General features: G+C 35.3%; 1 protein-coding gene across 2 annotated transcripts in view; it reads left to right on the forward strand.

Moving 5' to 3' along the window:
* Positions 1-27,653, forward strand: part of Cdep (Chondrocyte-derived ezrin-like domain containing protein) — a 741,059-nt gene that overhangs the window by 394,987 nt on the left and 318,419 nt on the right. For both annotated transcript variants that reach the window (XM_090413128.1, XM_090413137.1), the window contains exon 16: positions 12,564-12,653. In XM_090413128.1, coding sequence (XP_090269254.1) covers positions 12,564-12,653 — 90 coding nt within the window. The remainder of the gene's footprint in view (positions 1-12,563; positions 12,654-27,653) is intronic.

Genomic DNA, 27,653 nt, shown 5'->3' on the forward strand with positions numbered 1-27,653 from the left:
CTAATGAACCCTTAAAAGAATTAGCCAAACAATTAAGTCAACATCCAAAAGAGGAGAAAGAAAACGAAGGAAGTCCTCTGAGAGATATGAAAATGGCCGATTTACTGCGTATCCTTGCAAGCATAGAGACATTGACTGATGAACTCTGTGAAATGGACCACGATTGAGAACGGAGTGCGAATGTAAAAAGGAGTGTAACCGTATCTATTCGACCTTACACCGAAATCCTTAAAGAAAGAAAAAGAAAATGTAGGCAGTTAACACTGGATACTTTTTTTAAAAAAAAATGCAGATGATCTGAAACCAGGAACTTCAAAATAGAAATATGTAATATCTCTTCGAAGTTTCATATTTTTTGTATATAATTTTGTTTTGTTTTTGTTATTAATAATTTTATTGTAACAAATATATATGTATGTATTATCAAAGCTTTAAATATAATAATGTTACACATACTTCATGTGCATATTTTTTGACTGCACAGAACATGACTTCATGCCTCCCATTAAAATTGCATTCGTTTTATGCCGATTCTGTTTACGCCTGTTTTTCAGGAACAGAACTGTGGCGTAAACCAAGGGCTGCCTGTAATTAATAAACAAAATACCTTTAACATTCCAAAATACTGATGCCATGACCTTTCCTACTGATGGAACCGACTTTGTCTTCTTTGGTGCAACACCAGCTTCTATCCACTGTTTTGACTGCTGTTTGGATTCTGGTGTGTAATGGTGAATCCAAGTCTCATCCAAAGTAATAAATCGACGCACAAAATCAGTTTTATTTTTGTTAAAACACTGCAAGCACTGTTTAGAGATTATCATGCGAGTGAATTTTTGATCTGCTGTGAGCAGGTGTGGCATCCTTCTTGCGCAAAGCTTTTTCATTTGCAATTCTTCATGCAAAATATATCCTGCCTGTTCCTTTGTCTCAGCAATTTCACGTGCTTTGACTTGCCAATCATCCAATACCATATCATGTGCTCGTTCATTGATTTCCGGTGTTGTTACTCTTTTTGGACATCCTTCACGTGGATCATCTTCAAGGCTTTAAATGTTTAAACTCGGCAGCCCATTTCTTAATTATCAGAAACGAAGAAGAAGAGTGCCCATAAACTTTTATGAACTTCGAATGAATTTCTGTTGCTGTTAAACCTTCTTTTACAAAGAATTTTATAATTGCACGATACTCAATTTTATCCATTTCATGGGATACAGACAACAACACCACTTTTGCTTCAGACTGCTGTATAGAACAAACTAAATAATAGAATGACTTGCAATTTCACATGGATGCTTATGACAGATGTACCAACTTAGAAAAAAAAATCTTTTGTCGATAGTGGTGCCATCTGTGGTCAAGGCCGAGAACGTTTCTGACCACCCACATATTAATTTTCAATTAATTAAATAAACTATCCTATTTCTCTGACACCTCAAAACTCCTAAAAGTAGGCTGAATGAGTGGAGTTGTATTTGGTGGCAAATAAAAAAACTTTTACATCTGGATGGAGGTGGTCTAGGTGAGGTGGATTGCCAGGTGCATTATTTAAGATTAATACAATATTTAAAGGAATTTCTTTCTCGAAGCAGCATTCACGAACTTGACGTACAAAACCATTTAGAAACCAGTCTTCAACCAATGTTTGAGTCATCCAGGCTTTTCGGTTTGAACGGAAGTATACAGGTAAAGTGTTCTTTTTTACATTCTTGAATGCACGGGGACTTTCAGAATGATAAATTAAAAAAGGCTTCGGTATAGAACCTGCGATGTTCCCCCAAATGAGCAAAGTCAGCCTATCTTTAAGTGCCTTAAAACCAGGCATGCATTTGGCTTCTTGGTGAATGTAAGTACGTTCTGACATCCTTTCCCACAACAATCCAGTCTCATCCACGTTGAAAAGCTGCTCTGGTTGATGCCGTCCTTCCGTAATTATTTCATCCAGACTTTTAACAAACTCTTGAGCTCCTTCCACATTCGCACTTGCTGATTCTCCAGTGACTCAAACCCTATGAAGGATGAATCTTCTTTTGAATCTTTGAACCATCCTGTACTTGCTATAAATATCTGAGTCTAATCTTTTCTGGCACGTTCCTTCAGCGTCTGAAAGAGACTTCTAGCCTTCGACTGCACTGTAAGAAGGCTTAAGGGTGTTTGCTTCTGTATCTGATCTTTCATCCAAAGAAACAATAATTTTTCCATTTCATGGATGGACCCTGTATGTTGTTTCATTATCACTGTTGCTCGCATGGGTGCCGAACCTTTAACAACTTCACGAATCCTTTCTTCTTCATTATCATCATCAAATTCCTGGCATGTACCCTCAAGGGGTGTACAGGATATGATAGTACTACATGAAAAAATTACATCATTACTAACTTCCTATCTACAATTTTCCTCCAAATCAGTCTGTTACTTGTCTAGACTCCAACATTATCAGATGTTATATTTCTATCGTCTAAGGCACTTTGTACCGTATCAATCCACCTATATCTTGGTCTTCCTCTGGATCGTTTTCCTGCCAACCTAGCAGAGAACACTTGTTTTGCTAATCTTTTCTCTCCCATTCTATTTAAGTGACCATACCACCTGAGATTAGCTCTGCTAATGCATTTCTGGATGCTGACAATGTCAAGTTCTTTCCTAATATCCTCGTTTATAATATGATATTGTCATTGATGCCATATGTTCACGCCTCTAATCTTTCTCAGGACTCTCATATCTGCAGTCTTTGGTCAAGTGTTTTACTTCTGACCCAGCTCTCAGATCCATAAGTTAAAACTGGTTTGAACACTGTCTTGTATACAGCTAATTTAGTGTTCCGACTAATTTCTCTCTTATTCCGTATGAATTTATTCAATTGACTTCCCACCATACCAGTTTTGCTGATTCTGTTGTCTGTTTCTATATTTAATTTACCATCTTCACTAAAAATCGTGCCTAAGTAGCTGAAATGTTTTACTTGTTCCACAGGTTCTCCATTCACAACACAGTTGACATTTTCAACGATTCTGCCTATTTTCATTGTCTTTGTCTTTTTATTGCTGACCTTCATACCATATCTATTACAACAGCTATTCAATTTAGTCAGAGAATCTTGCGGACTTGTAGCGGATTTATTTAGAAGTATAACATCATCCGCATAAAGCAAAGAGCTGACATTAACATCTCCAATTTTGATATCATGTTTAATACCACTTTCCTTCATAATGTGATCCATATAGATAATAAATAACAGAGGGGATAATGTACATCCTTGTCTCACACCAGATTTAATATTAAACCATCTTCCTGTACACCCTTCAATTCTAACTGCTGACTTACAACTCAAATAAAGACTAAGTATTGCTTGATATAATGCCCCATTGACACCATATAACTGCAGTGTACTGAATAGCTTCTCTCTTGGCACCTTGTCATATGCCTTTTCCAAATTAACAAAACTTAAATACAGATCTTTGTTATATTCCCATGCTTTCTCGACTATTTGTCGTAAAGTGAAGATCTGATCCTGACAGCCTCTATTTGGCCTGAATCCAGCTTGTTCTTCTCCAAGCTTTTCTTCAACAATTCTCAACCATTTCTCAAGTATACTTGCATAGATCATGCCAGGAACACTCAGTAAGGAAATACCTCTGTAATTCTCACATTCAGTTTTATTTCCCTTTTTATATATGGGTACTATGAGAGCTCTACTCCAATCATCGGGAATTTGTCCCTCTGTCCAGGCTTTCTGAACTATGCAGTGTAGCCACTGTAAGACTCTTATACCACAATACTTCATCATTTCTGGTCGAATATCATCTACTCCTGCTGCCTTTCCACATTTCAAGCCTTTGATGGCTTTTTCTACTTCGAGTATGGATATGTATTCCTGACTGCATGCCTGGTCAGTGGTTTTTACCACTGTGCTGTCGTCACTGCTTGTTTCATTTAGCAGTTTTTCAAAGTAATTACTCCATACTTCAAGGATATCTTTTTCTCCTGTTTTCATATCACCTTTATCATCTCTAACTCCTTTTACAGCACTCTTTCCTCCAATCCTAAGCTTCTTCAACAACCTCCAGAATATTTTGCCACCTTCTTGATATTTATTTTCTATATTCTTGCCAAAGTCCTCCCATGACTTTTGTTTAGCTAGTTTTACACAGTGTTTAGCATTCTTGCATTTGTCTCTATATTCTCTAACAGCACAAGCCGACTTATTTGCCAGGAACTTTTGATATGCTTTCTTCTTTTCCTTCACTGCCTCTTTAACTTCCTGTGTCCACCAGGGAGTTCTGATTCTGAATCCTTTCTTTGTTTTTCAAAATCGTCGACACCGTACAATGAGATAACTTAAAATCACGTGCGATCGCGTTCACCTTCTTTCCTTCCTCAATGGCCTTTCTTGACAGGTCTAGGAGTAGACAAAGGCATTTTCCTCTTGGTTAACATGTTTAGGGGTTTTAAAAAATGGTAATTGTAACACAAATTATAACTGAACCAAAAATAGTGAACGTAATATGTATGCAAACAGAAATCGAGACGCATGAATTGCGCCAAACACACGTTACTGGGCAGTGGGCTGACGCTACATGCACAACTGTTCCCATTAGGCTATGGGGACCACACAGATAGGGCGTGTGAGTGTAGTAGAAAAATCTGTTACAGTAATTCATACTGTAATGTGTTGCGAGATGCAGTAGCAGTCGTAAAGCGCATAGGCCGTAAGTCGACGACTACCTGTATATAGATTCAACTATGGTGGCCCAAGGACTGAGCCCTGAGGTACACCACCGGTGACCTTAAACCTGGCAGATTTACATCCACCAAATACCAATTTTGATATCTGTCTGTCAACCATCCACCAATTTAAGTCAAGAGTTTATATTCTAATCCCATATTCTCCAGTTTATGCAACAGCCTTTGTATGGTATCCTACCAAATGCCTTAGCAAAATCCAACATCATCATAGTGCATCCATTCCATTTATGTGACTCGGCCATACCATTTTATAAAATATGAGCAAATTGCTAAAACATGACAGTCCTTGTAAACTTGTGCTGCTCCTTGCAGAGTATGGCTTGTTTGTCTTCCCATTTCTTGCGAGTTGTTCTTCTCTAAAGTTTTCACTATCACACCAGAGATACTGATAGGTTGATAGTTAGACACATATGTTTTTGCACCGACCTTGTAGAATGGAATTATCATACATTCCTCCCATTCCTATGGTATCATTCTTGAGCTCAGACTCAGGCTATACAAACATGTTAAAGGCCTAGCCAATCGACTGAACATTCCTTTAGCAAACAGGCTGATATTCCATCTGTCTCTATAGACAATTTCTTATCCAATGTTGGGCAACAGCTCTTCAGCCTCATTTTCACGAACCTCTTACTCTGCATCCAATGTAGCACTGTGCACCATAGCCACTTTGTTGATATATCCTAGCAAAGTGAGCTAAGATAATCTCATTAGCTTCTGATACTAGGGTACCATCTGCATTCCATAAAGTTTTTCTTCCACATTCATTCTTTCTTTTGCTTGCAGCATAATGTTAAAATTCTTTTGGATTGCCTTTAGCCTGCATAGCCAATTTCTTTTCATACTCTGATTTAGGTTTCCATACAATACTCATTATTTTCTGGCCTGCACTTTATATATTTCATAACTCCTCCCACTCTTATTCTCATGATATTCTTTTCACATCATTTTCTTGTTAATATCTTGCTTAATAAGGTTGTACATCCATTTCACTCCCAACCCATTTATTCATCGAACACTAGGGATAGATTTAAATACTGTTTCATTTAAGTACTTTTTCAAAGATTTCCATGCATTGCTGACATTTTTTCCATTCAGTAACTGATACCATGGAACCAAAGATACTATTTTCCTGAGTTGATCCTAATTTCCAGTTCTGTAGTTCAAGATATAACCTGTTCTAATGAGAACATCAACATAAATAGATAATTCCCAAGAAAGCATGGCATGATCACTGTCATATTCTTAAAAGATCCCATCTGATGCTATGAACAAATCTGGCACTCTTTGACCTCAAATTTCTTCTTTCACATGCTGCTTGAGAAAGTTGCTTTGCAACAATTCAATAAATTTCTCTTCATTCTTATCATGAGATTTTTCTTCTACCCAATCAATGTTTGGATAACTAAAGTCACCCATAATGATCTCTGCAGTCTCCAAAAAAAACTTGGCATTCTTTTTCATTCTGAACAGTACTTCTCTCCTGCTCAACTTCTGATGCATTAATAAAGCTCAAATCATCCCAATGTAATTTAGAATACTGTTTCCACATTTGGGATGGTGTCCTAAGACTGGTCTCTGAATACTTGATTGTATTCAGAAACAAGCAATTCACTTAATTGATGACCCCCTCTCTCACTAGCTCCTTCCATACACTTTCCCATAGATGCTCAGTTGATATACAGTATTATCTTTTTCATAGGTATTTCCATGGGCACTGCTCCACGGAGGTGGCCAGTATACTCTACTTTTTGCTTATCATTTATGAACACAAGCTACTGCTGGTCATATACAGTTCAATTCATTGAACCAACTTGTCATATCCTGCCTTAATTCCCACATATCTGCCCTCCAGAAAAGTTTTTCTTCTGATGTTTTTGCCCTCTGATTACAACCCTCAGGTCTTCATGGAATGCATTAGCACATTCTTTCTTCTAACTACTTGTTCACACATATGGCACTGCTATGTACCTAATCCATATTTGAGTTGTAAATCAGCAGTTACAGTTGAAAGAGATGCAGGAAGATGGTTTGATATTAAATCACATGAGAGTCAAGAGTATACACTATCTATAATAAATTTAGTTTAATCCTTTATCCAAGTGTAAGCAAATAAAGTTTGCCCCTGAAGTATCTTCAGGACTGAGGCAACTTGTGGTAAAGGTGAACTAAGCTCTCATCACTTGTCTGAGCATCTCCCATAATGCAAAGCACATCTCCTTGCAGACATGTATAATGCTATACATTAAGGGAAGGGCCACTACCCAGACCGGTTTCAACCTTTATTGAGGTCTCGTCAGTAGGAGCCAGACCCAGAGGTGGTGATACTAAGGTGGAATTCTAACCAAGTGGAAATGACTTCATGCACATTATCTCTACCGTTATTCATCATCTGTCTAAATTTTATTATGAAGGAAAGTAACATTAAACCTGATATCAAAATTGGAGATATTTAATTCAGCCCTATGTGATACTGCATGTGTGTGTGTGGAAGGGGGTTGTTAACGGTAGATCATGCTTCAGTGATTTACTCAATTTTTATGATAAAGTGACAGCTGAGTTGGATATAGGTAATGGCTACATGGTGATACTGTTAGACTTCACAAATATGTTTGACAGGATCAGTGCCACGCTGTGAGTAGGAGGCACACCCTTGTGCAAAACTTTTTTCGGTGCCCCCATAAAATAAGTTTCCATGAAAAATTTTTGCGAAAAATTTTACTCTGTTAAAAGTACAAAAAGTACTTTTAACAAAGCACAAGAAGTACACATACTTAAAAGTAAATTTTATTTAACAGTAGTAGAACATTGTAATCACTGAAATTCATTAATAAGGAATTTTTAATAATAAAAATTTTCAAAAATGTTTATTCGTTAATATATAAATACATCAGAATATATATATTTATATATATATATTCTGATTTATATATTCTGATTTATATATTCTGATATATATATTCTGATATATATATTTATATAAATATACATTATATATATATAAACAAAAATTATTTTTATTTTAATATAAAAAGAAATATTACATAACAAAGATAAATTAGAGATATGCTTTTAACTATATAACAATTAGGATAAACGTAGATTTATTTTAGATATTTATCCATCTTGCTTTAGCCACCCCAAAATTTTTAATAATATCTTTAATGTCTAATGAATCCATATTATTTTCAATTGATAAATATGTTAGACGCTCTCCGCACTTTGTTGACCGCAAATAATTTTTTTTTTAGTTTCAGTTTTGAAAAACTTCTTTCCCCTGATACTATGGATATTGGTAATGTTAAATAAATATGCATCACAATCGTAGTATTTGGAAATGTGTCAGTTAATTTATTTTTGTATATATAATTTAAAACATCCTGAGGAGCCTACTCTTTTTTAATAAAACATTGCAAATTTTTTAATTCCTCAAATAAAGTCATACCATCAATATCGCAATTTTCGGAATCTTGATTGTTGCTCACTTTTAAGTGCAAATCTTTACAATGTTTCATTAAATCTTCATCGCTCCAATCTTTTAATTTGCTAATGTCTCTTATAACTTTAAGGTCCTTGCTATGTTGTTTTAAGAGTATGAATCTTTCCGTGACTTAAGTTATTGTTGTGTCTAAAATCGCGAAGAAAAAATTTATTTAAAAATTCTGTTTAGGATCATGTGTTGTCTCATCTGATGCTTCGTAACCAAACATTTTTGTTTTTGTTCTTTTGCGAATGTCTGGAAAAATAGGATCAATATCGTTTGCTACTTCTTTTGCAGTTCTAATAATATTTTCAAATTATTGATCTGTTCAGCAAGTATTTAATTCTTGTATAACATAATCAAGATTTTCTGTAATTTTTCCTATATATCAAATGTCAGATTCTGCATTATTTTGCTTGCAACATTTACAAGACTTAAGATTTCGTACTAAACATGAACAGAGCAAATAAATTTAAACGAATAAATCTTTGAAATTAAGTTGTCTGCCTGAACTCTAGAATCGATATCTTTAGTTTCATCATCCATAATATTAAAAAGAGCCTGGTAAATTTCCTTGATATTATTTTTAAGTGGCTTTATTGCTTCTACTCTACTTTCCCACCTAGTAGCAGAAAGTGGTGTTTCAAATTTAAAACACGAATATGTTTTTTTTTTAATATAGCCCAACGCTTACACAGATATTGAAAAATAATTAAAATTCCTGTATTACCCCAAAAAAAATTTAGTTTCACAGTATATCTTAGCTGCATCATTAACTACGAAATTTAATGAATGAGAATAAAAAAATATTTTCTTCAGTCCATTATGTTTACCTCGCATATTTGAACCGTTATCATAAGCTTGGCCACGTAAATCTGAAATGTTAATATTTAATAATTTCAAATAATTTTTTTAAAATTTAAATAGTCCTTGTCCAGTGGTATCTTCTACAGATTGAAAACCCAAAAAATGTTCATGAATTTCTGCTATATTTGTATCTTTATTTTGATTAACAAATCTAATAACAATAGATAATTGTTCTGTGTGGCTTATATCCAGAGTAGTGTCAAGAATTAATGAATAATATTTTGCCTCTTTAACCATTTCAAAAATTTTTGTTTTATAGCTTCAAAAATTATCCAGATGATTTCATTTTGTATTTTATCACCTAAATAATGAGCAGTGTTCCTTTTATGTGATGTTTGGATGCAATGCAAGTGTTCTGCCATTATCGAATCAAATTTAGCGACAGTTTCTACTAACTTTAAAAATTGCTGTTATCATTTTCAAAAAGTATAATAAATTTAGTTTAATCCTTTATCCAAGTGTGTGCAAACAAAGTTTGTGCCTGAAAGTATCTTCAGGACTGGGGTAAAGTGGTACAACACTGGGCGACTCTTTGCAAAGGTGGAGCAAGCTACCAACACTCCTATTTCAGTATCTCCCATAATGCAAAACACATCTCCTTGCGAATATGTATAATGTTATGCATTAAGGGAAGGGCCACTACCCAGACTAGTTTCGACCTTTATTGAGGTCTCTTCAGTGGGAGCCAGGCCCAAGTGGAGATACCAAGGCAGAAGCATTAGCAAGGTCATCTCATCCTATAGGAGCTGCCAAATGGTGTGTCACCTTTTTATTAAATTACTCTGGATTTAGAGAAAGATGTTGAAAGTTTATTTTTCACTTGGTCAGACTATAATAAATTTAGTTTAATCCTTTATCTAAGTGTGTGCAAGCAAAGTTTGTGCCTGAAAGTATCTTCAGGACTGGGGTAAAGTGGTACAACACCGGGTGACTCCTTGCAAAGGTGGAGCAAGATACCAACACTCCTATCTCAGTATCTCCCATAATGTAAAACACATCTCCTTGTAAATATGCATAATGTTATGCATTAAGGGAAGGGCCAGTACCCAGACTAGTTTCAACCTTTATTGAGGTCTCTTCAGTGGGAGCCAGGCCCAAGTGGAGATACCAAGGCAGAAGCATTAGTAGTGGCCCTTCCCTTAATGAATTTCAGTATGAAATATTCATACCTTTATTTCATTAAAGTGAATTACTGTGGTTATCATGTTAAGTTATTATTTATAGTTATGCCATGGGTACCTTTAAAGATTAAGTCATATATATTCTCATCGACTTCGCTATTGAATGTGAATCTAACAATAATCTTCCCTTTTTGAATACTCGAATACATTGTGCTGGAAATATTGAATTTTCTGTTTACAGAAAGTAATCCTTTACATGTAGATATATCCATGCATCTTCACATCATTATTCTTCCAAAAAAGTAGGTATTATCAACGGCCTTGTACACCTAGCACTGTCAAAGATACATTATCACCTTTATCCTTGCCCAGTTTTTACCAGTCTGTCCAAAGTAGTAACTTGTCATCGTTACTACTTTGGACAGACTGGTCATTCTGCTACTATTAAAATCAAAGAATATCAAGATTATATAAGATTTTTGGATTCTGAAGGTTCAGGCCTTGCATCTCATGCTATTGGCACTAGACACACAGTTGACACACCCATGACATATTGATATTGACATAATAAACAACTAGTAATTTATCAAAGACTGAAGATCACAGATATGAGAGTTCTTAGTAAAATCAGGTGGGTGAGCTGATGGCATCAATGGCAATCACATTAAAGACAAGGATATTGAAAATAAAACTTGACATTGTTAGCATTCAGGAATGTCTGATCAGAGCTAATCTCAGATGATATGGTCACTTAAACAGAATAGGAGAGGAATGGTTAGCAAATAGGTGTGTATTTGTTACCAGGATGGTAGGAAAAATGCCCCATGGAAGACCAAGATCTGGGATTGGTACACTACGAAGTGCCTTAAAAAGTTCCGTGTTTCATCTCTAGAGCAGGGTTTCTGGACTATGTAAAAATCAATAAAGACAGTGGGGACTAGGATTTCCTTAGCCTGTCTATGATACAAATATATTGTAGGTTTGCAAATAAACCTTTCATGGGTGAGAGCCACACAGACATATATATGTATGTATGTATGTATAAAAAATAAAAAAAAAACACAGAAATATAACATCTGAAATTATTGGAATCCTGATAGATAATAGATTAATTTGAAGGAATTTTTGATGTAAATTTTTCATGTATTGCTGTCATGATATCCTCTACCTCCCGCCCCCACTCGCTCCAATGGTAAACAGTTGACTCTTCTCTTAGCAATTGAAGTGATTCTCTAAAGACAAATACAGTAATAGTTCAAATACAAAGAGAAGTTCCATTACCTTATTGTGTATTTACAGAAGAGTAAATTCTAGACATATTAATTCAGTTTGTAGAACAAGTTAACATTAGAACTGCTTTCAAACTGATTCATATCCTACAGAATATTCTGTTTTCCAAATGACATTTACTTTTCCATGTTGTGTTCTTGCGGCAAAACATACATTGGTCAGACTGCAAGAAGTTTGAAATTCCTTTTAAAAAAAAAAAAACTCTAAGCAATATGCATTGAATTGAAAAACAGAGAGAGAGCACATATTTACATGAGCACCATAAAATTAATTAGTTATCTTGCCTCAATCTTACACACCTAGACGGTACCTCCTGTTAAGGAACTTTGAGGAATTTTCTGAAGTCATATGCCCTCAGGCTATCTTGAATGTGTACCGGAGCCTCATTCTACATATTTGGAATCCTGTTCACCTAAGTAACATATCAGACCTCCAAGAAAAAATTGTCTAGAAACTTTTTGCAACAATGAGTTTTTGCCTGATATGCCAAATCATTCTTCTAAGAAATCCACATAAAAATATCAGTTATTTTCAAATATAACTGATGTCTGGTGTTTCCAGACTTATTTTTTGTGAATTTTTCTAGTATGCCATCTTCTGTTAGACATGTTGAATTTTATTTGTTTCTCTTAAATGTACAAGTGAAATTTGCATATCTTGGTCATTGTGAATATGTCATTATACAAAACCAATAAAGATAGATAAAGGTACGTAATAGCATAATTGAAATGAAGCAGCTTGCATGGAAGAACATAGAAATGTTTTCCATGTGAAACTTGGCATGAACCATCATAAACTTATTCAGTAGATTTAATCATAGTATTTTGTAAATATTAGTATAAGACATGAAAAAAATATTTGTGTTCTTCTATGTAATTTAAAGTTTATTCTTTTTAATTCTATCATTGCATACCTTAATCAGTTTTGTAGAATGACATATTTACAATGACCAAGAAACACAGGTTTATATGTTTAATATAAAATGTTTAATTATTAGTATTCTCTTGAACATTTTAAGTTATATGAATAAAAACTTATTAAGCTTTGGTATTTTTCAGAGAATTCCAACAGATAAAGCATATTTTATTGCTAAAGAACTTCTTATGACAGAAAGAACATACAAAAAAGATTTAGAGCTTATAAATGTTGTAAGTAATTTAATTATTAAAATGTTTTGTTTTAGAAGAGAAGGCAGCAGATATCTGCTCAGTATGATGTTCTCTTTATGTTCTATGAATATACTGTGTCTTTGAAAACTGTTATAACACAAAACTTTAACAATTGTATGTCTGCAATTCTGTCAGATTCATCAATTTAATGTTAACATATCCATGTTGTTCATACTTAATGATAAGGAAAAATCACCTGAGATCATATCTAAAAAAGATTTAGAGCTTATAAATGTTGTAAGTAATTTAATTATTAAAATGTTTTGTTTTAGAAGAGAAGGCAGCAGATATCTGCTCAGTATGATGTTCTCTTTATGTTCTATGAATATACTGTGTCTTTGAAAACTGTTATAACACAAAACTTTAACAATTGTATGTCTGCAATTCTGTCAGATTCATCAATTTAATGTTAACATATCCATGTTGTTCATACTTAATGATAAGGAAAAATCACCTGAGATCATATCTAATTTGTGCAATGACTTTGGTGCAACTATGATATATATATATATATATAAAATAAAAATATAAAATATATTTAAGTTCTAAAAATATATTTTTAAAAAATATATACAGTGGTGCCTTGGTTAACGACGGTAATCCGTTCCAGGATTACCATCGTTATCCAAGGCGCGATTCCCCATAAGATTTAATTGAAAATCGATTAATTTGTTCTGGCTCCTCCCCACAACCATAGTACATATTAAAAATGCAGATAAAACTCATTTAAAATGTCATAAAAATATGGTAAATATCATTCATTTATTATACAGTATATGTATTTGCTACAAAAAAAATTAACATTAATAAAATGAATTGTTCTATCTCTAATCCAGAGTATTTTAGTAATAAGGTGTGACACCTTTTGGCTACTTATATGGAAATATAACTTCTGCATTACTTCAACCCTCGTATCACCTCTGGGTAGTAGTGCTTCTCATAATGCATAGCATTATACATATCTGTAAGGATATGTGCTTTGCCTTTGCATTATGGGATACTAAAGCAAGTGGTGTGAAGTTAGCTTCTATATATATATATATATATATATATATATATATATATATATATATATATATATATATATATATATATGAGTTGCCCAGTCCTGAATTTACTTCAGGTGCAAACTTTGTTTGCTTGCACTTGGATAAAGGATTGAAGCAAGTATATAATTTCTTTGTATCTTTAATTTATAGTGTGAGTAGATGTTAAGCTAACGTCACCAAGTGTAAAATTCATCTGTAATACACTCAAGCACTGACATTTGTCCTTCTTTAGAAGTTGAAAAGAGATAGCTGGAAAGTCTGGAGGCTTTGAATTTCATCTAAGCTGTGTTGAATCTTGATGATGTATTTTTCATCCTACAGAATACACAAACCATCTAGTAACATATGTGCACAAACACAATTAACAGACATAATATATTGGCTTCATTTGATTCAGCCAAAATTGCAACCAATGCTATTTTGAATTTTGGATTGAATGAAATGGAGTCTGCGTATTATGTTGGTGGGAAAAATGCTCCAGCAAATTAAGAAGGCTTCAGGGATTTTGATGTAAAGGTGGACATGGAGTTGCAGTCCATTATAAAGGATAACTTATGTTAATAAGGACACTGATGAATAGAGATAAGGAAGTTGTTCCTCTTAAAAAGTCTTGATCTTATGGTATGGGGACTACACAGATCTTGGATGACTGGGTTTCAGAATAATGTAGAGAAAGTGCAAAGGTGGGTAACTAAGATAATATCAGCATGGAATGTTGAATTTGAGAACAGATTAAAGGATATAGTAGACACATCTAAGTTGATAAGATTTTATAGGATAGGCACAGGTGAGATTTTTCATTACATGGTAGGAAAGAAAAGAATGATCACTGCTGAAAGTGAGTATGGGTACAGAGCAGAATTTTTCTTGTAGTGAGTGAACAGGTTTTGAAAAGAAGCAATTGCATCGATGCTGAATGAGCATCCATTGAGGAGTTCAAGAAATCCATGGTATTAGATCATCCAGATTTGATTAATAATCAGAATTTACATTAATAAATTCATAGGTAAGATATTAAGGGTCAAAGCTGTATAACTGCGAGGAGACCTCCACATAGCCTTTAAAGGAATGCGGAGAACCGACCAGGGCTTCTGACCTAATGTCCAATCCTCACCTTTCGTGGTGCACCCTGTTGGGTATCTATTTTGATACTGAACGAACGAGGATGGGCTGGCAATTTGGGATTTAGCCGACCAAATTGTATTCTTATTGGTTAAACCAAAATAAAAAATGATGGTACAACATGACAAAATTTCATGCCGGCTGGGGCGTCGCCCGGTTAAACAAGGCCCCCGTTGTTTTCGCCAGGGAACCAGGGCGAACAGCGAAAAGTCAGCTACTGGAACAAATCTGAAAACAAACCCCATCTCAACATCACCAGAGTTAAAGATCGGTACTATCAACGTAAGAAGCCTGAATGGCAAAGAAATGGAGCTAGCTGAGGAATTAGATAAGTACCAGATCGACATAATAGGGGTGACTGAAACAAAAAAGACCAAAACTGGTGAGATCTTTCTGAGCAATAAATACAAAATGTTATATTCAGGCAATAACAATCAAGGAAAAGAAGGAGTAGCCATAGTATTCAACACAAAATACGAAGCTAATCTTCTTGAATGGCAGTCAGTCTCAAGTAGAGTAATGTGGGCAAATATGAGAATGGGGAACTGGACAATGAGACTTATTTGTGCCTATGGTCCCACAGAAGGTTCTACTAAGGTAGAAGTGGAGGAATTTTTTGAGGCTTTAGAAAAAGCAACTGACACAATGAAAAAGGAAAAGTTGGTCCTTGTTGGGGATCTAAATAGTAGAGTAGGAAATGATTGTGAGACATACAAAAATATTTTGGGAAAATTTGGAGAAAAGAGCAAAGCTAATAATAATGGGCAAATATCTGTTGGATTCTGCTCAGGACATGGACTGGTTATTACTAACACCATGTTCCAACATAAAAATGTGCACAAATTCACATGGAGAGAAGAGGCTAGGAATAAGAAAAGTCTCATTGACTATGTTATTGTTGATAGTGATGTTTTCTCCCTGGTGCAGGACACCAGAGTGTACAGAGGATTTGAAATTGGAAGTGATCACTATTTAGTCTTGAGCAGGATAAAATTGAATTTCATATTAAAAAGAATAACATGTAAGAAAGTTTTAAAGCGAATAAAAGTTGAGCAGCTCTCAGATGTAAACTGTATACTAAAATACAGAAATATTATTGAAAAGAAAATGAAAGAGTTTGAGAACAGGAATCAAACCTTGGAGATTCAGTGGCAAACTCTGAAGGAAATATTGATTGATTCTGCCAGAGAGGCATGTGGTGAGGTTGTGTGCAAAGATAAAAAAATCAGAACTCCCTGGTGGACACAGGAAGTTAAAGAGGCAGTGAAGGAAAAGAAGAAAGCATATCAAAAGTTCCTGGCAAATAAGTCAGCTTTTACTCTTACAGAATACAGAGACAAATGTAAGAAAGCTAAACAGTGTGTAAAACTAGCTAAACAAAAGTCATGGGAGGACTTTGGCAAGAATATAGAAAAAAATAAATATCAAGAAGGTGGCAAAATATTCTGGAGGTTGTTGAAGAAGCTTAGGAATGGAGGAAAGAGTGCTGTAAAAGGAATTAGAGATGATAAAGGTGAAATGAAAAAAGGAGAAAAAGATATCCTTGAAGTATGGAGTAATTACTTTGAAAAAATGCTAAATGAAACAAGCAGTGATGACAGCACAGTGATAAAAAACACTGACCAGGCATGCAGTCAGGAATACATATCCATACTTGAAGTAGAAAAAGCCATCAAAGGCTTGAAATGTGGAAAGGCAGCAGGAGTAGATGATATTTGACCAGAAATGCTGAAGTATGGTGGTATAAGAGTCTTACAGTGGCTGCACTGCATAGTTCAGAAAGCCTGGACAGAGGGACGAATTCCCGATGATTGGAGTAGAGCTCTCATAGTACCCATATATAAAAAGGGAAATAAAACTGAATGTGAGAATTACAGAGGTATTTCCCTACTGAGTGTTCCTGGCAAGATCTATGCAAGTATACTTGAGAAACGGTTGAGAAGAATTGTGGAAGAAAAGCTTGGTGAAGAACAAGCTGGATTCAGGCCAAATAGAGGCTGTCAGGATCAGATCTTCACTTTACGACAAATAGTCGAGGAATATAACAAAGATCTGTATTTAAGTTTTGTTGATTTGGAAAAGGCATATGACAAGGTGCCAAGAGAGAAGCTATTCAATACGCTGCAATTATATGGTGTCAATGGGGCATTATATCAAGCAATACTTAGTCTTTATTTGAGTTGTGAGTCAGCAGTTAGAATTGAAGGAAGTACAGGAAGATGGTTTAATGTTAAATCTGGTGTGAGACAAGGATGTACATTATCCCCTCTGTTATTCATTATCTATATGGATCACATTATGAAGGAATGTGGTATTAAACCTGATATCAAAATTGGAGATGTTAATGTCAGCTCTTTGCTTTATGCGGATGATGTTATACTTCTAAATAAATCCGCTACAAGTCTGCAAGATTCTCTGACTAAATTGAATAGCTGTTGTAATAGATATGGTATGAAGGTCAGCAATAAAAAGACAAAGACAATGAAAATAGGCAGAATCATTGAAAACGTCAACTGTGTTGTGAATGGAGAACCTGTGGAACAAGTAAAACATTTCAGCTACTTAGGCACAATTTTTACTGAAGATGGTAAACTAAATATAGAAATAGACAACAGAATCAGCAAAGCTGGTATCGTGGGAAGTCAATTGAATAAATTCATATGGAATAAGAAAGAAATTAGTCGGAACACTAAATTAGCTGTATACAAGACTGTGTTCGAACCAATTTTAACTTATGGATCTGAGAGCTGGGTCAGAAGTAAAACACTTGACCAAAGACTAGAGACCGCAGATATGAGAGTCCTGAGAAAGATTAGAGGCGTGAACAGATGGCATCAATGGCAATATCATATTAAAAATGAGGATATTAGGAATGAACTTGACATTGTCAGCATCCAGGAATGCATTAGCAGAGCTAATCTCAGATGGTATGGTCACTTAAATAGAATGGGAGAGGAAAGATTAGCAAAACAAGTGTTCTCTGCCAGGTTGGCAGGAAAACGACCCAGAGGAAGACCAAGATATAGGTGGATTGATATGGTACAAAGTGCCTTAGACGATAGAAATATAAGATCTGATAATGTTGGAGTCTTGACAAGTAACAGACTGATTTGGAGGAAAATTGTAGATAGGAAGTTAGTAATGATGTAATTTTTTCATGTAGTACTGTCATATCCTGTACACCCCTTGAGGGTACATGGCAGGAATTTGATGATGATGATGAGGTAAGATATTCTGTTGGTTGCTATATTTATAGTAATATGTCATCTATTGTTTTAGTTCTCAGTCCACTCCTTTTACCACTACTGGAATAAAGTAAAATGATGAAATGAAGTTGTGAAATTCACAATGTGCGAAAATACAGGAAATGTCTTGTTTGTAATATTCATGTAGAACAGTTGTTAAAATTAGACATTAAATTTCTTAACAAGATCATCAAATTTCTGATATGTATACAGGATATTATGATAGTACTACATGAAAAATTAACATCATTTCTAATATGTGATCAATAGTTTTCCTCCAAATTAATCTGTTATCTGTCATCCAACATTATCATATTTTATATTTCTGTCTTCTAAGGCACTTTTTACTGTATCAGTCCACCTAGACCTTGGTCTTCCTCTGTGTCTCCTTCCAGCCATCTTGGCATCAAACACCTGTTTTGGTTAACCTTTCCTCATCCATTCTATTTAAGTGACCATGCTGCCTTAGATTAGCTCTACTAACACATTCTTTAATGCTAATAATGTGAAGTTCCTTTCTAACATCATTTTTAATATGCTACTGCCATTGATGTCATCAGTTTGCTTCCCTAATTTTTCCCAGAATTCTCATATCTGTGGTCTCATGTCTTTGATCAAGAAATCCAGTTCGCAGATCAATAAATTAGATTTATTCAACTGACTTCCTACCATACTGGCTCTACTAATTCTTTTGTCTTTTTCCATATTTAATTTACCATCTTCATTGAAAATTGTGTTTAAATAGCTGAAATGTTTTACTTGTTCTATAAGTTCTTCATTCAGGATACAGTTGATATTTTCAATGTTTCTGCCTATTTACATTGTCTTTGTCTTTTTATTGCTGATTTTCATACCAAATTTATTAGAACAGTTATTCAGCTTAGTCAGGAAACTTGTGCTGGATTTATTTAGAGGTATAACATCATCTGGATAAAGTAAAGAGCTAAGAATATTATTATTATTACGGGTATCTCCATGGAGTCAGTAGACTCATCGCGGGAGACCCAAGCTATCAAGACAATCTCTATCATATCTCTTCTTGAATTCATTTGCAGACGAAGAGCTCATGGCTGGGTCAGGCAATGCATTCCACTCATTTCCGCCCTCCAGGCGCGGAACGTTGTTTTCACGCCCTTGTTAACCACATTTTTCCTTAATTTCCAGGGATGACCTCTTGTTCTTCCATCACTATCACACAGCTGAAACATTTCCCCTCCATCAATCTTATAAAAACCTTTTAGTACTTTAAATGTTTCTATCATATTCCCTCTTCTCTGCCTATCAGCCAACCTCTGCAATCCACAAGCTCTCACTCTATCAAGCATTTTTTACATCACTCACCAACTTAGTCACTCTCCTCTGAACCCTCTTCACAACCTCCTCATCTCTAGGGAATCCGGGTGACCAGACCTGAGCACAGTGATCCGGATGTGGAAGTATCAGCACTTTGTAAAGGGGAATAATAACCTCTTTATCTCTGGATGTTGGTGTGTTCCTCAGTGACCAAGTAATCCTATGTGCAGTCTAGGACACCTTAGCAGTGTGTCCACTGAACTTCATCTCCCTATCCACCAACACCCCTAGGTCCCTGGCCTCATCAATCTCTTGGAGTACCGTTCCATCAATGTAGTACACAGCTGGTAATCTTTTAATCCCAAAAAATAACTTTACACTTTTCTGCATTGAACTGACATCCAATTTGTTCATCAATGATATTGGAAAGGATCTGAGAGGAAGTGTTCACTTGTTTGCTGATGATGCAAAGTTGGGTAGAGCAATTGTGAGTGCACAGGATGTCAAAATGTTACAGGATGATTTGGATAGTTTAGAGGACTGGGGTAGGAAAGATGGATGTCAATTTAATGTGGCAAAGTGTAAGATTATGCACTTTGGGGTGAAAAGAATAGCAGCAGTATATCGCATTGGTGGAACCATGCTCCAGGAGATTGATGAGGCCAGGGATTTGGGAGTGTTGGTGGATAGGGAGTTGAAGTTTAGGGGACACATTGCAAAAGTAACTAAAACAGCTCACCAAATCACTTGGCTTCTGAAAAATACTTTAACATGCAGAGACGAACAAGTTGTTGTTCCTCTGTATCGAGCCTTGATAAGACCCCATCTGGACTTCTGTGCCCAGCTATGGGCACCAGGGTTTCTTCGTGATGGGGAGGAAGTGGAGAGGCTCCAGAGACGAGTGACCAAGATGATAGCAGGTCTGTGGAATGAACCTTATAAGAATAGGTTGAAGATTTGTGGGTTGCAGAAATTGGACGATAGGCAAAGGAGGGGTGATATGATTGAGACATTCAAATTACTGAAGGGTTTTTATAAGATTGATCCAGAAGATATTTTTGAAAATATGACTGGTGGTGGGAGGACTAGGGGCCATGCATGGAAACTGAGCAAGAGCGTGGTTGACAAGGGTGTTAAAGCTAGGTTCTTTACTTGAAGAGTGGTAAATGAGTGGAATAAGCTTCCAGAGTCTGTTGTGGGTGCTACGACCGTGAATGAGTTCAAGGCAAGGTATGATAGATACTGTGTGAATGTTGAATAGTTGTTCTTGACATGATGTTAGGGCCTCCCTCGATGAGTCTGTCGACTCCTTGGAGTTTCCCGGAACAATAATAATAATAAATTACCTTTTGCCCATTTTGCCAGCTTATTTAAATCATCCTGCAAACTCTCAACATCAGCTTGATTTTTTATTGCATTACCCAACTTTGCATCATCAGCAAACAACTGAATATCTCCCTTTAAGCCATTTTCTGTATCATTTATGTACAAATTAAACAACAATGGCCCAAGCACAGAGCCCTGAGGCACACCACTGGTCACCTGCCTCATCCTGGACTCTGCTCCTCCATGCACCGCCTTCTGGTATCTCTCCCTAAGCCATTCTCCTGTCCATATCACCAGTTTAGTATCCATCCCCATCTGCTCCAATTTGTGCTACAGTATTCCATGGGGTATCCTGCCAATAGCCTTAGCAAAATCCAGAAGTACCGCTGTGTAGCCATTTCCTTTGTCCAACTCAGATGTCATTCTATTATAAAAAGTTAATAAATTGCTAAGGCAGGATCAGCCTTTAATAAAACCATATTGGCCCCTATAGAGTATCATATCCTGATCCACCCATTCTTGAATTTTGTCTTTAACCAACTTTTCCAATACTTTTACCACCACTTCCGAGATGGTGATTGGCCTGTAATTAACTACTGCAGTTTTAGAGCCACCTGTATGCAAAGGTGACTTTTGCCTTCCTTCCACTCCCTAGGGACCATACCAGATTTCAAACTTAAGTTAAATATCCAAGTAAGAGGGGTTGGCAATTCCTTTGCACATTCACCTTACACCTGAGCTGATATTCCACCTAAACCTACAGCAGTGTCTGCATTTAAATTTTGCAATATACTAAGTACCTCTGATTTCTTAACTTCAATTTTCACATTAGTTTTTGCTACAGGTACAGAGATATCCTCACTTGGGTGATAGACTTTTGAAAAGTGATCACTTGGTAACTCTACTATTCCATCTGAATTTGTCACCTCAATACCATCAGCACCCACTAAAGTTATCGTTCCAAAGTCATTCTTCTTTTTACTTGCCACATAGTGGCAGAACTCTTTTTGATTACCCTTGATCTCCTTGGGTAGGGTTTTCTCATAATCTTATTTAGCTTTTCTTACTATGCTGGTAACCTTCCTAGCTTGAACCTTGTACTGCTCATGGGTGTACTGATCGCCTTTCTCCTTGTAAATTCTCCATAACATTTTCTTTTTTTGCAGATCAAGCTTGATACTACTACTCATCCATCTAATGCCTACCTTGTTTGTCTTCCTGACCATGGGGACACAATCTGATATTGCTTTCCTCAGATACCAGCTGATTTTATCCCATGCATTGCTAACATCTTTGCCTTTGAATATGTTCTGCCATGGGAGAGAATAACATCACTAATTTTGATATTGGGTTTAATATCACTTTCTTTCATAATGTGATCCATATAGATAATAAATAACAGTGGAGATAATCTGAACCCTTGTCACACACTTGATTTTATATCAAACCATCTTCCTGTACCGATACAAAATAAATAACGGAAAAAACTCACGTAGAAAGATTATTTAATAGTATAATTTTCGCCTGTGTGTCACAGGCATCTTCAGTACATTAAGCTCCAAATTAAACACTAACTGACAATTCCAAAAAGCGCCACCTAAGTAGCTGGTGTAAGATAACTAAAAAGGTCAATAACTTTCCTAAAAAAAAAAAAAAAAAAAAAAATTATAATAATAATACAATAAAAAGTTAGGAAAGATTAGCTGATTTGTAAAGTACTATCTCCCATAAAGGGGATAGACGTAAGCCGTCGGATCTGTTTAAGTTAGGAGAATGAAGTAGAGTTTCACATGTTTCTTTATAAAGGCATTCCATGAGAAACTGACTTTTGTGAACTTCAACAATTTCTCACTAAGTTAAACGCATTTCATCCTAGGATCAAGTTTACCCTAGAAGTAGAATCAAATAAGCAGTTAGCCTTTTTAGATCTTCTAATGCTTCGCCAACCAGATGGTAACCTACATTTCTCAGTTTATAGAAAGAAGACTCATACAGGCCACTATATCCATGCGGAATCTCATCACCATCCCAGTCAAAAGGCAGGATCTATTAAAACACTGGTTCATCGGGCACACTCCTTTTGTTCTTCAGACGATCTTTTACAGAAAGAACTACAATATATAACTTCTTCCTTTCTATCTAATGGTTATAAGAATTGCTTCATTAAAAGAACTTTGAGTAGTTTTAATATGTCTTCCTCTTCAAACACAGAGGAAATAACGTGCATTACTATCCCTTATGTACAAGGCATCAGTGAACGTATAGCAAAAGTTTTAAAACCACTGAATATTTTTGTTGCCTTTCGACCGTTTAGAAAAATCTCCACCTTTCTCACTTCTCCTAAGGACAAGTTTCCACATCTTAATCATCCAGGTGTCTACCAGATTCCGTGCTCTTGTGGATTATCTTATTTCGGACAAACGGGAAGATCTGCCTCTATTCGGCTAGAAGAACACCAATCTTATATTGAATACTTTAAACCTGAAAAGTCTGGACTTTCTGAACATGCCGTCTTCACTAGACACAGAGTTCATTGGAGAAAGACAAGAGTTCTTCACAAAAGTCAGTTTCTCATGGAACGCCTTTATAAAGAAACATGTGAAACTCTACTTCATTCTCCTAACTTAAACAGATCCGACGGCTTACATCTATCCCCTTTATGGGAGATAGTACTTTACAAATCAGCTAATCTTTCCTAACTTTTTATTGTATTATTATTATAATTTTTTTTTTCTTTTTTTTTTAGGAAAGTTATTGACTTTTAGTTATCTTACACCAGCTACTTAGGTGGCGCTTTTTGGAATTGTCAGTTAGTGTTTTTTGAGCTTAATGTACTGAAGATGCCTGTGACACACAGGCGAAAATTATACTATTAAATAATCTTTCTACGTGAGTTTTTTCCGTTATTTATTTTGTATCGATATGCCTACTCACGGTATACCTCTTTTAAAACTCATCTTCCTGTACCTTCTTCAATTCTAACTGTTGACTTACAGCTCAAATAGCAACTGTGTATTGTATGCGTGTATGCTCTATAATGTCCCATTTACTCCATACAACTGTAATGTTTTGAAGAGCTTTTTCTCTTGGAACTGTACTCCTGGAGATTGATGAAGCTAGGGATTTAGGAATGGTAATAGAGAGTTGAAGTTTGGAGGGAATATTGCTAAAGTAGCCAGGGCAACTAACATGGTTACTTGGTTGTTGAGTGCACTGGCAGGCAGAGATAAATGAGCTATTGGTCCTCTTTATGGATACTTAATGTAACCACATTCAGATTGCTGTGCTCGGGTCTGGGTATCTGGGGTTTTTTTTTTGGGGGGGGGGGTTGAGGAGTTGGAGAGAATTCAAAGGTGAGTGACCAATGTGATTGGTCTGTGGAATGCTCTTTTTATGAGTATATTAAGGTTTGTGGGTCAAAAAGTTGGGTAAAAGGAAAAAATAAAAGGGGTCAGCAATATGGCAAACATTTTAGTAACTTAAATGTACTTGGTTAGGGGGGGGGCAAAACAAGAGATCCTCCCTGAAAGTTGGGTAAGAGTGTGGTTGGCAAGGGTGTGAGGATTAGATTTGTCGCTTGGAGAATCGTGAATGGGTGGAGTGGGTTGCCTGAGTCAGTTGTGAGTACTTTGTATGTTGGTGTTTCAGGGAAGGGTTCAATAGATATTATGTTGATACATTGGGTTTCCCACAACAAATCTTAGCACTCCATTGAGGCATGGCACTGTGCAATAATAATAATGAAATAATTCCATTTTTAAGTATAGTTAAAGTTTTGGTTTGAAAATAAAATTTGCCAGTATTCAAAATAAGTATATGTTGAGCATTTGTGTACATTTCTTACTGTGTTGTTTTATTTATTTATTTATTAAGATTCTGATATGAATTTAAGCCTCTCATGGCATTAAAAAAAAAATTACAATGCAAACATCTGTATGTACCTACAAAAAGGTATACAAAAGGAATAATATGTATTTGTGTAATAAACATCCATGTCATCATTAATATTGATATAATTACCCTTTCACTCTCAAAACATTATTTCTTTTTTTTTCCCTCCCCCCCCCCCCCCATTTATTTACTGATAATGGTTGCAAAAGTCATTCAGGTAGAATGAATATATTCTTGAATATAAGTTAAGAAAAATAAAATATTAATTCATCTACTGTACTACTTTTTTTTTCTTCAGGCACAGATTCATATTATTACTAATACAGTTGTCCGTGCGGTTAGCCTAGTGGCTGTGTGCTTTGCAACCATATGTCTGGGGAAGAGTGTCCGAAGTTCTATTCCGGTTGGTGACGTGAGGAGCTGAAGGATCTTCCTCAGCCATAGCCAAGTTAGCCGGTCTTGGGCATGGACAGTAGGGTTTTTTCCCCAGTTTATCCTGGGGTTTTTTATCCCACAAAGCAGGCAAACCGGCTTTGAGAACTCAACACTACAGGACATAGGATAGACCAGGGCATAGGGCTGACCACCTTATCCTGTGAACGGTTTGAGGTCCAAAGATTAATAAACCCTCGACACCGCAAGGTAAAAGAGGGTAAAAGGAAGATGAGAAGAGAAAATGAATTGTTCATGAAAACAGTTTTTAATTATCAATCTTCACCAGGAGGACAATTGCGCTCACTTCGGAGTTTTTTGACAAATGGACCTGTAAAAAACATGTTTAGGGTTGTTTGCTTCTGACTCTTTTTTAAAATATTTCTGAAAAACTGCATGGACCTTTTCATTAAATAAATCTGCAGTTCTGATAACCTCCGATTTGTTTGGATTCCATTTCATAGCAACATTTTGAATTTCCTCCCACTTTGCCAAAACATTTTTGATTTCAGCAGTCGTAATTTGTTCTTTCTCTCCATCCTCATCTTCAGATGAAATGGATTATATACATGGTAAACTAGTAACGTACATGAAGGATGCTGGCCATTTCGTTAGAACATCATCAGATATGGGAAAAAAAATATATTTAATAAAATAAAAAATATATATATATACAATATAAACTTATTTTGGATTGAAGACTTTCTAATTACTAAAATTAATCTTTTGGGTCTCTTTTTTGTAATTGTAGAGGATTAATAATTTATTCACTGACTCTGTTACTGAACTGGTTTACAATTAATGAATGTTCTTTATGTATAATTATTAGTCTTCCAGATTGGGAATATTATGTTTCGCAGCAGCATTCTACAGTGAATATTTATTCTTTATTACCGAGTTTTTCCAGCTTTTTTTAACTTCCAATAAGACTATGTTGTTGTTGTTTTTTTTTCATTCAGTTTATATATATATATATATATATATATATATATATATATATATAAAATCTTCTAACAAACTCTTTCACACTGAGCATGAACATTGTCTTACATCAGGTAATATCAGATTAGGAAGTATAATCACAAATCCTTCTTTTACTAGTAAAAGCAATTTAATGGAAGAGGAAACTGCACAGAGAAATAAATAAACATATCAGTACCTCATGTGATATAAACAACAAAAAGAGATTTAAAAATAAATTGATTTATTGATCTTACTGATATTTCTGGGCTGGTAAGCCACAACCAAAAAACCTGTAAAATAATAATAACAAAAAAACATGAAATAAAGAGGAACTTGTTGAACAACTTAACCAAGCCATTATAAAGATATGTATAGTAACAGAAATAAAGAAAAAGCAAAAAGGTGCCAAGAGAACAAATAACTAAAAATAGAAATGAGGCACTGGTGACAGGGTATTGACGGGATAATCCTAACAGCAAATGTTATTAGAACTGCCTGTCCAGAGTTACAAGGTAGCAACACTACTACTGAACTTAGCCAGTGAAAGATTAGTAACCTGTCTTGGGGAAATTTGATATCCTTTCAAGTCTCAGTCAAAGAGAAGCCTGACAGACTATCAGGCAAAAACAATCCATGATTCAGGAATAGGTAAATGAAGCTGAAAGAAGGAACATATAATGAAAATCGCAACTTGGAATGTAAAGAGTATTGCACACGAAGAAGAACTTGTTGAACAACTAAACCAAGCCATTATAAAGATATGTATAGTAACAGAAATAAAGAAAAAGCAAAAAGGTGCCAAGAGAACAAATAACTATAAACAAATCTGTAGTAAAATAAAAAAAAAGAACAAAGAGCAAAAGTTGGTATTGTTATATCTTCTTTTCTATAATTTCTCTTTTTTATTTTAGCCTTTAGGTTAGTCTATACTTAACTCGTTCTCTTAAATCTTTCCCCTTTTTAAACAAACAAAAATCTTTGGCCGCTCTTAAGTTTAATCACGTGTAGGATACTTAATCATTAGCGCTTTGTCCTAGAATGAGACGTGGCCATTAACATATCTTCTGAGGCAGTCCACCTGATAAGCATTGACAAATTTATTTTTTAACTGCACCAGCCAATACCGAGGATAGATGAGACTCTTATCCAGGATGGCTCTCTCAGAGTGATACACAGTTATTAAACTACAATAAATATCTAACTTCTGTTCACTATATTCTTGCATGCAGTCATGGTCCGTTTTATTTAATTATACACGTGGGTTCTTCCCGCTAAGTTTGATAATATTTTTATGAGTGGCTGTTTGAATTCATATACTAAACCAGATCAGGCAGGTACTAAGAAACATATTTATTAATTAAAGAAAAGATACATGAAAGTCTTACTACTAGGTAATCTGAATCAAATTTAAGTAAGATCATTACTACTAATGAAATACATGAACAAATTTGCTTGGACCACCTCTATATGTAACTTAGCATTATCTCATTACAAGTTATCACACATTCTACACTCACGTGGTCACTAGTTATATCACTTAACAGAACACAATTAATTCATACAAAATAAATAGAGCATTCTAGGCAGACAGTTCTCAAACAAAGATGGGTCTATGCCAAGTTGGAGATGGTTCCTAAAGTTCCATATATTAAGTCCAC

The sequence above is a fragment of the Typopeltis vanoorti genome, chromosome 2 (assembly GCF_054136105.1).
Source record: "Typopeltis vanoorti isolate ZY-2024b chromosome 2, IOZ_Tvanoo_1.0, whole genome shotgun sequence".
Taxonomy (NCBI): domain Eukaryota; kingdom Metazoa; phylum Arthropoda; class Arachnida; order Uropygi; family Thelyphonidae; genus Typopeltis; species Typopeltis vanoorti.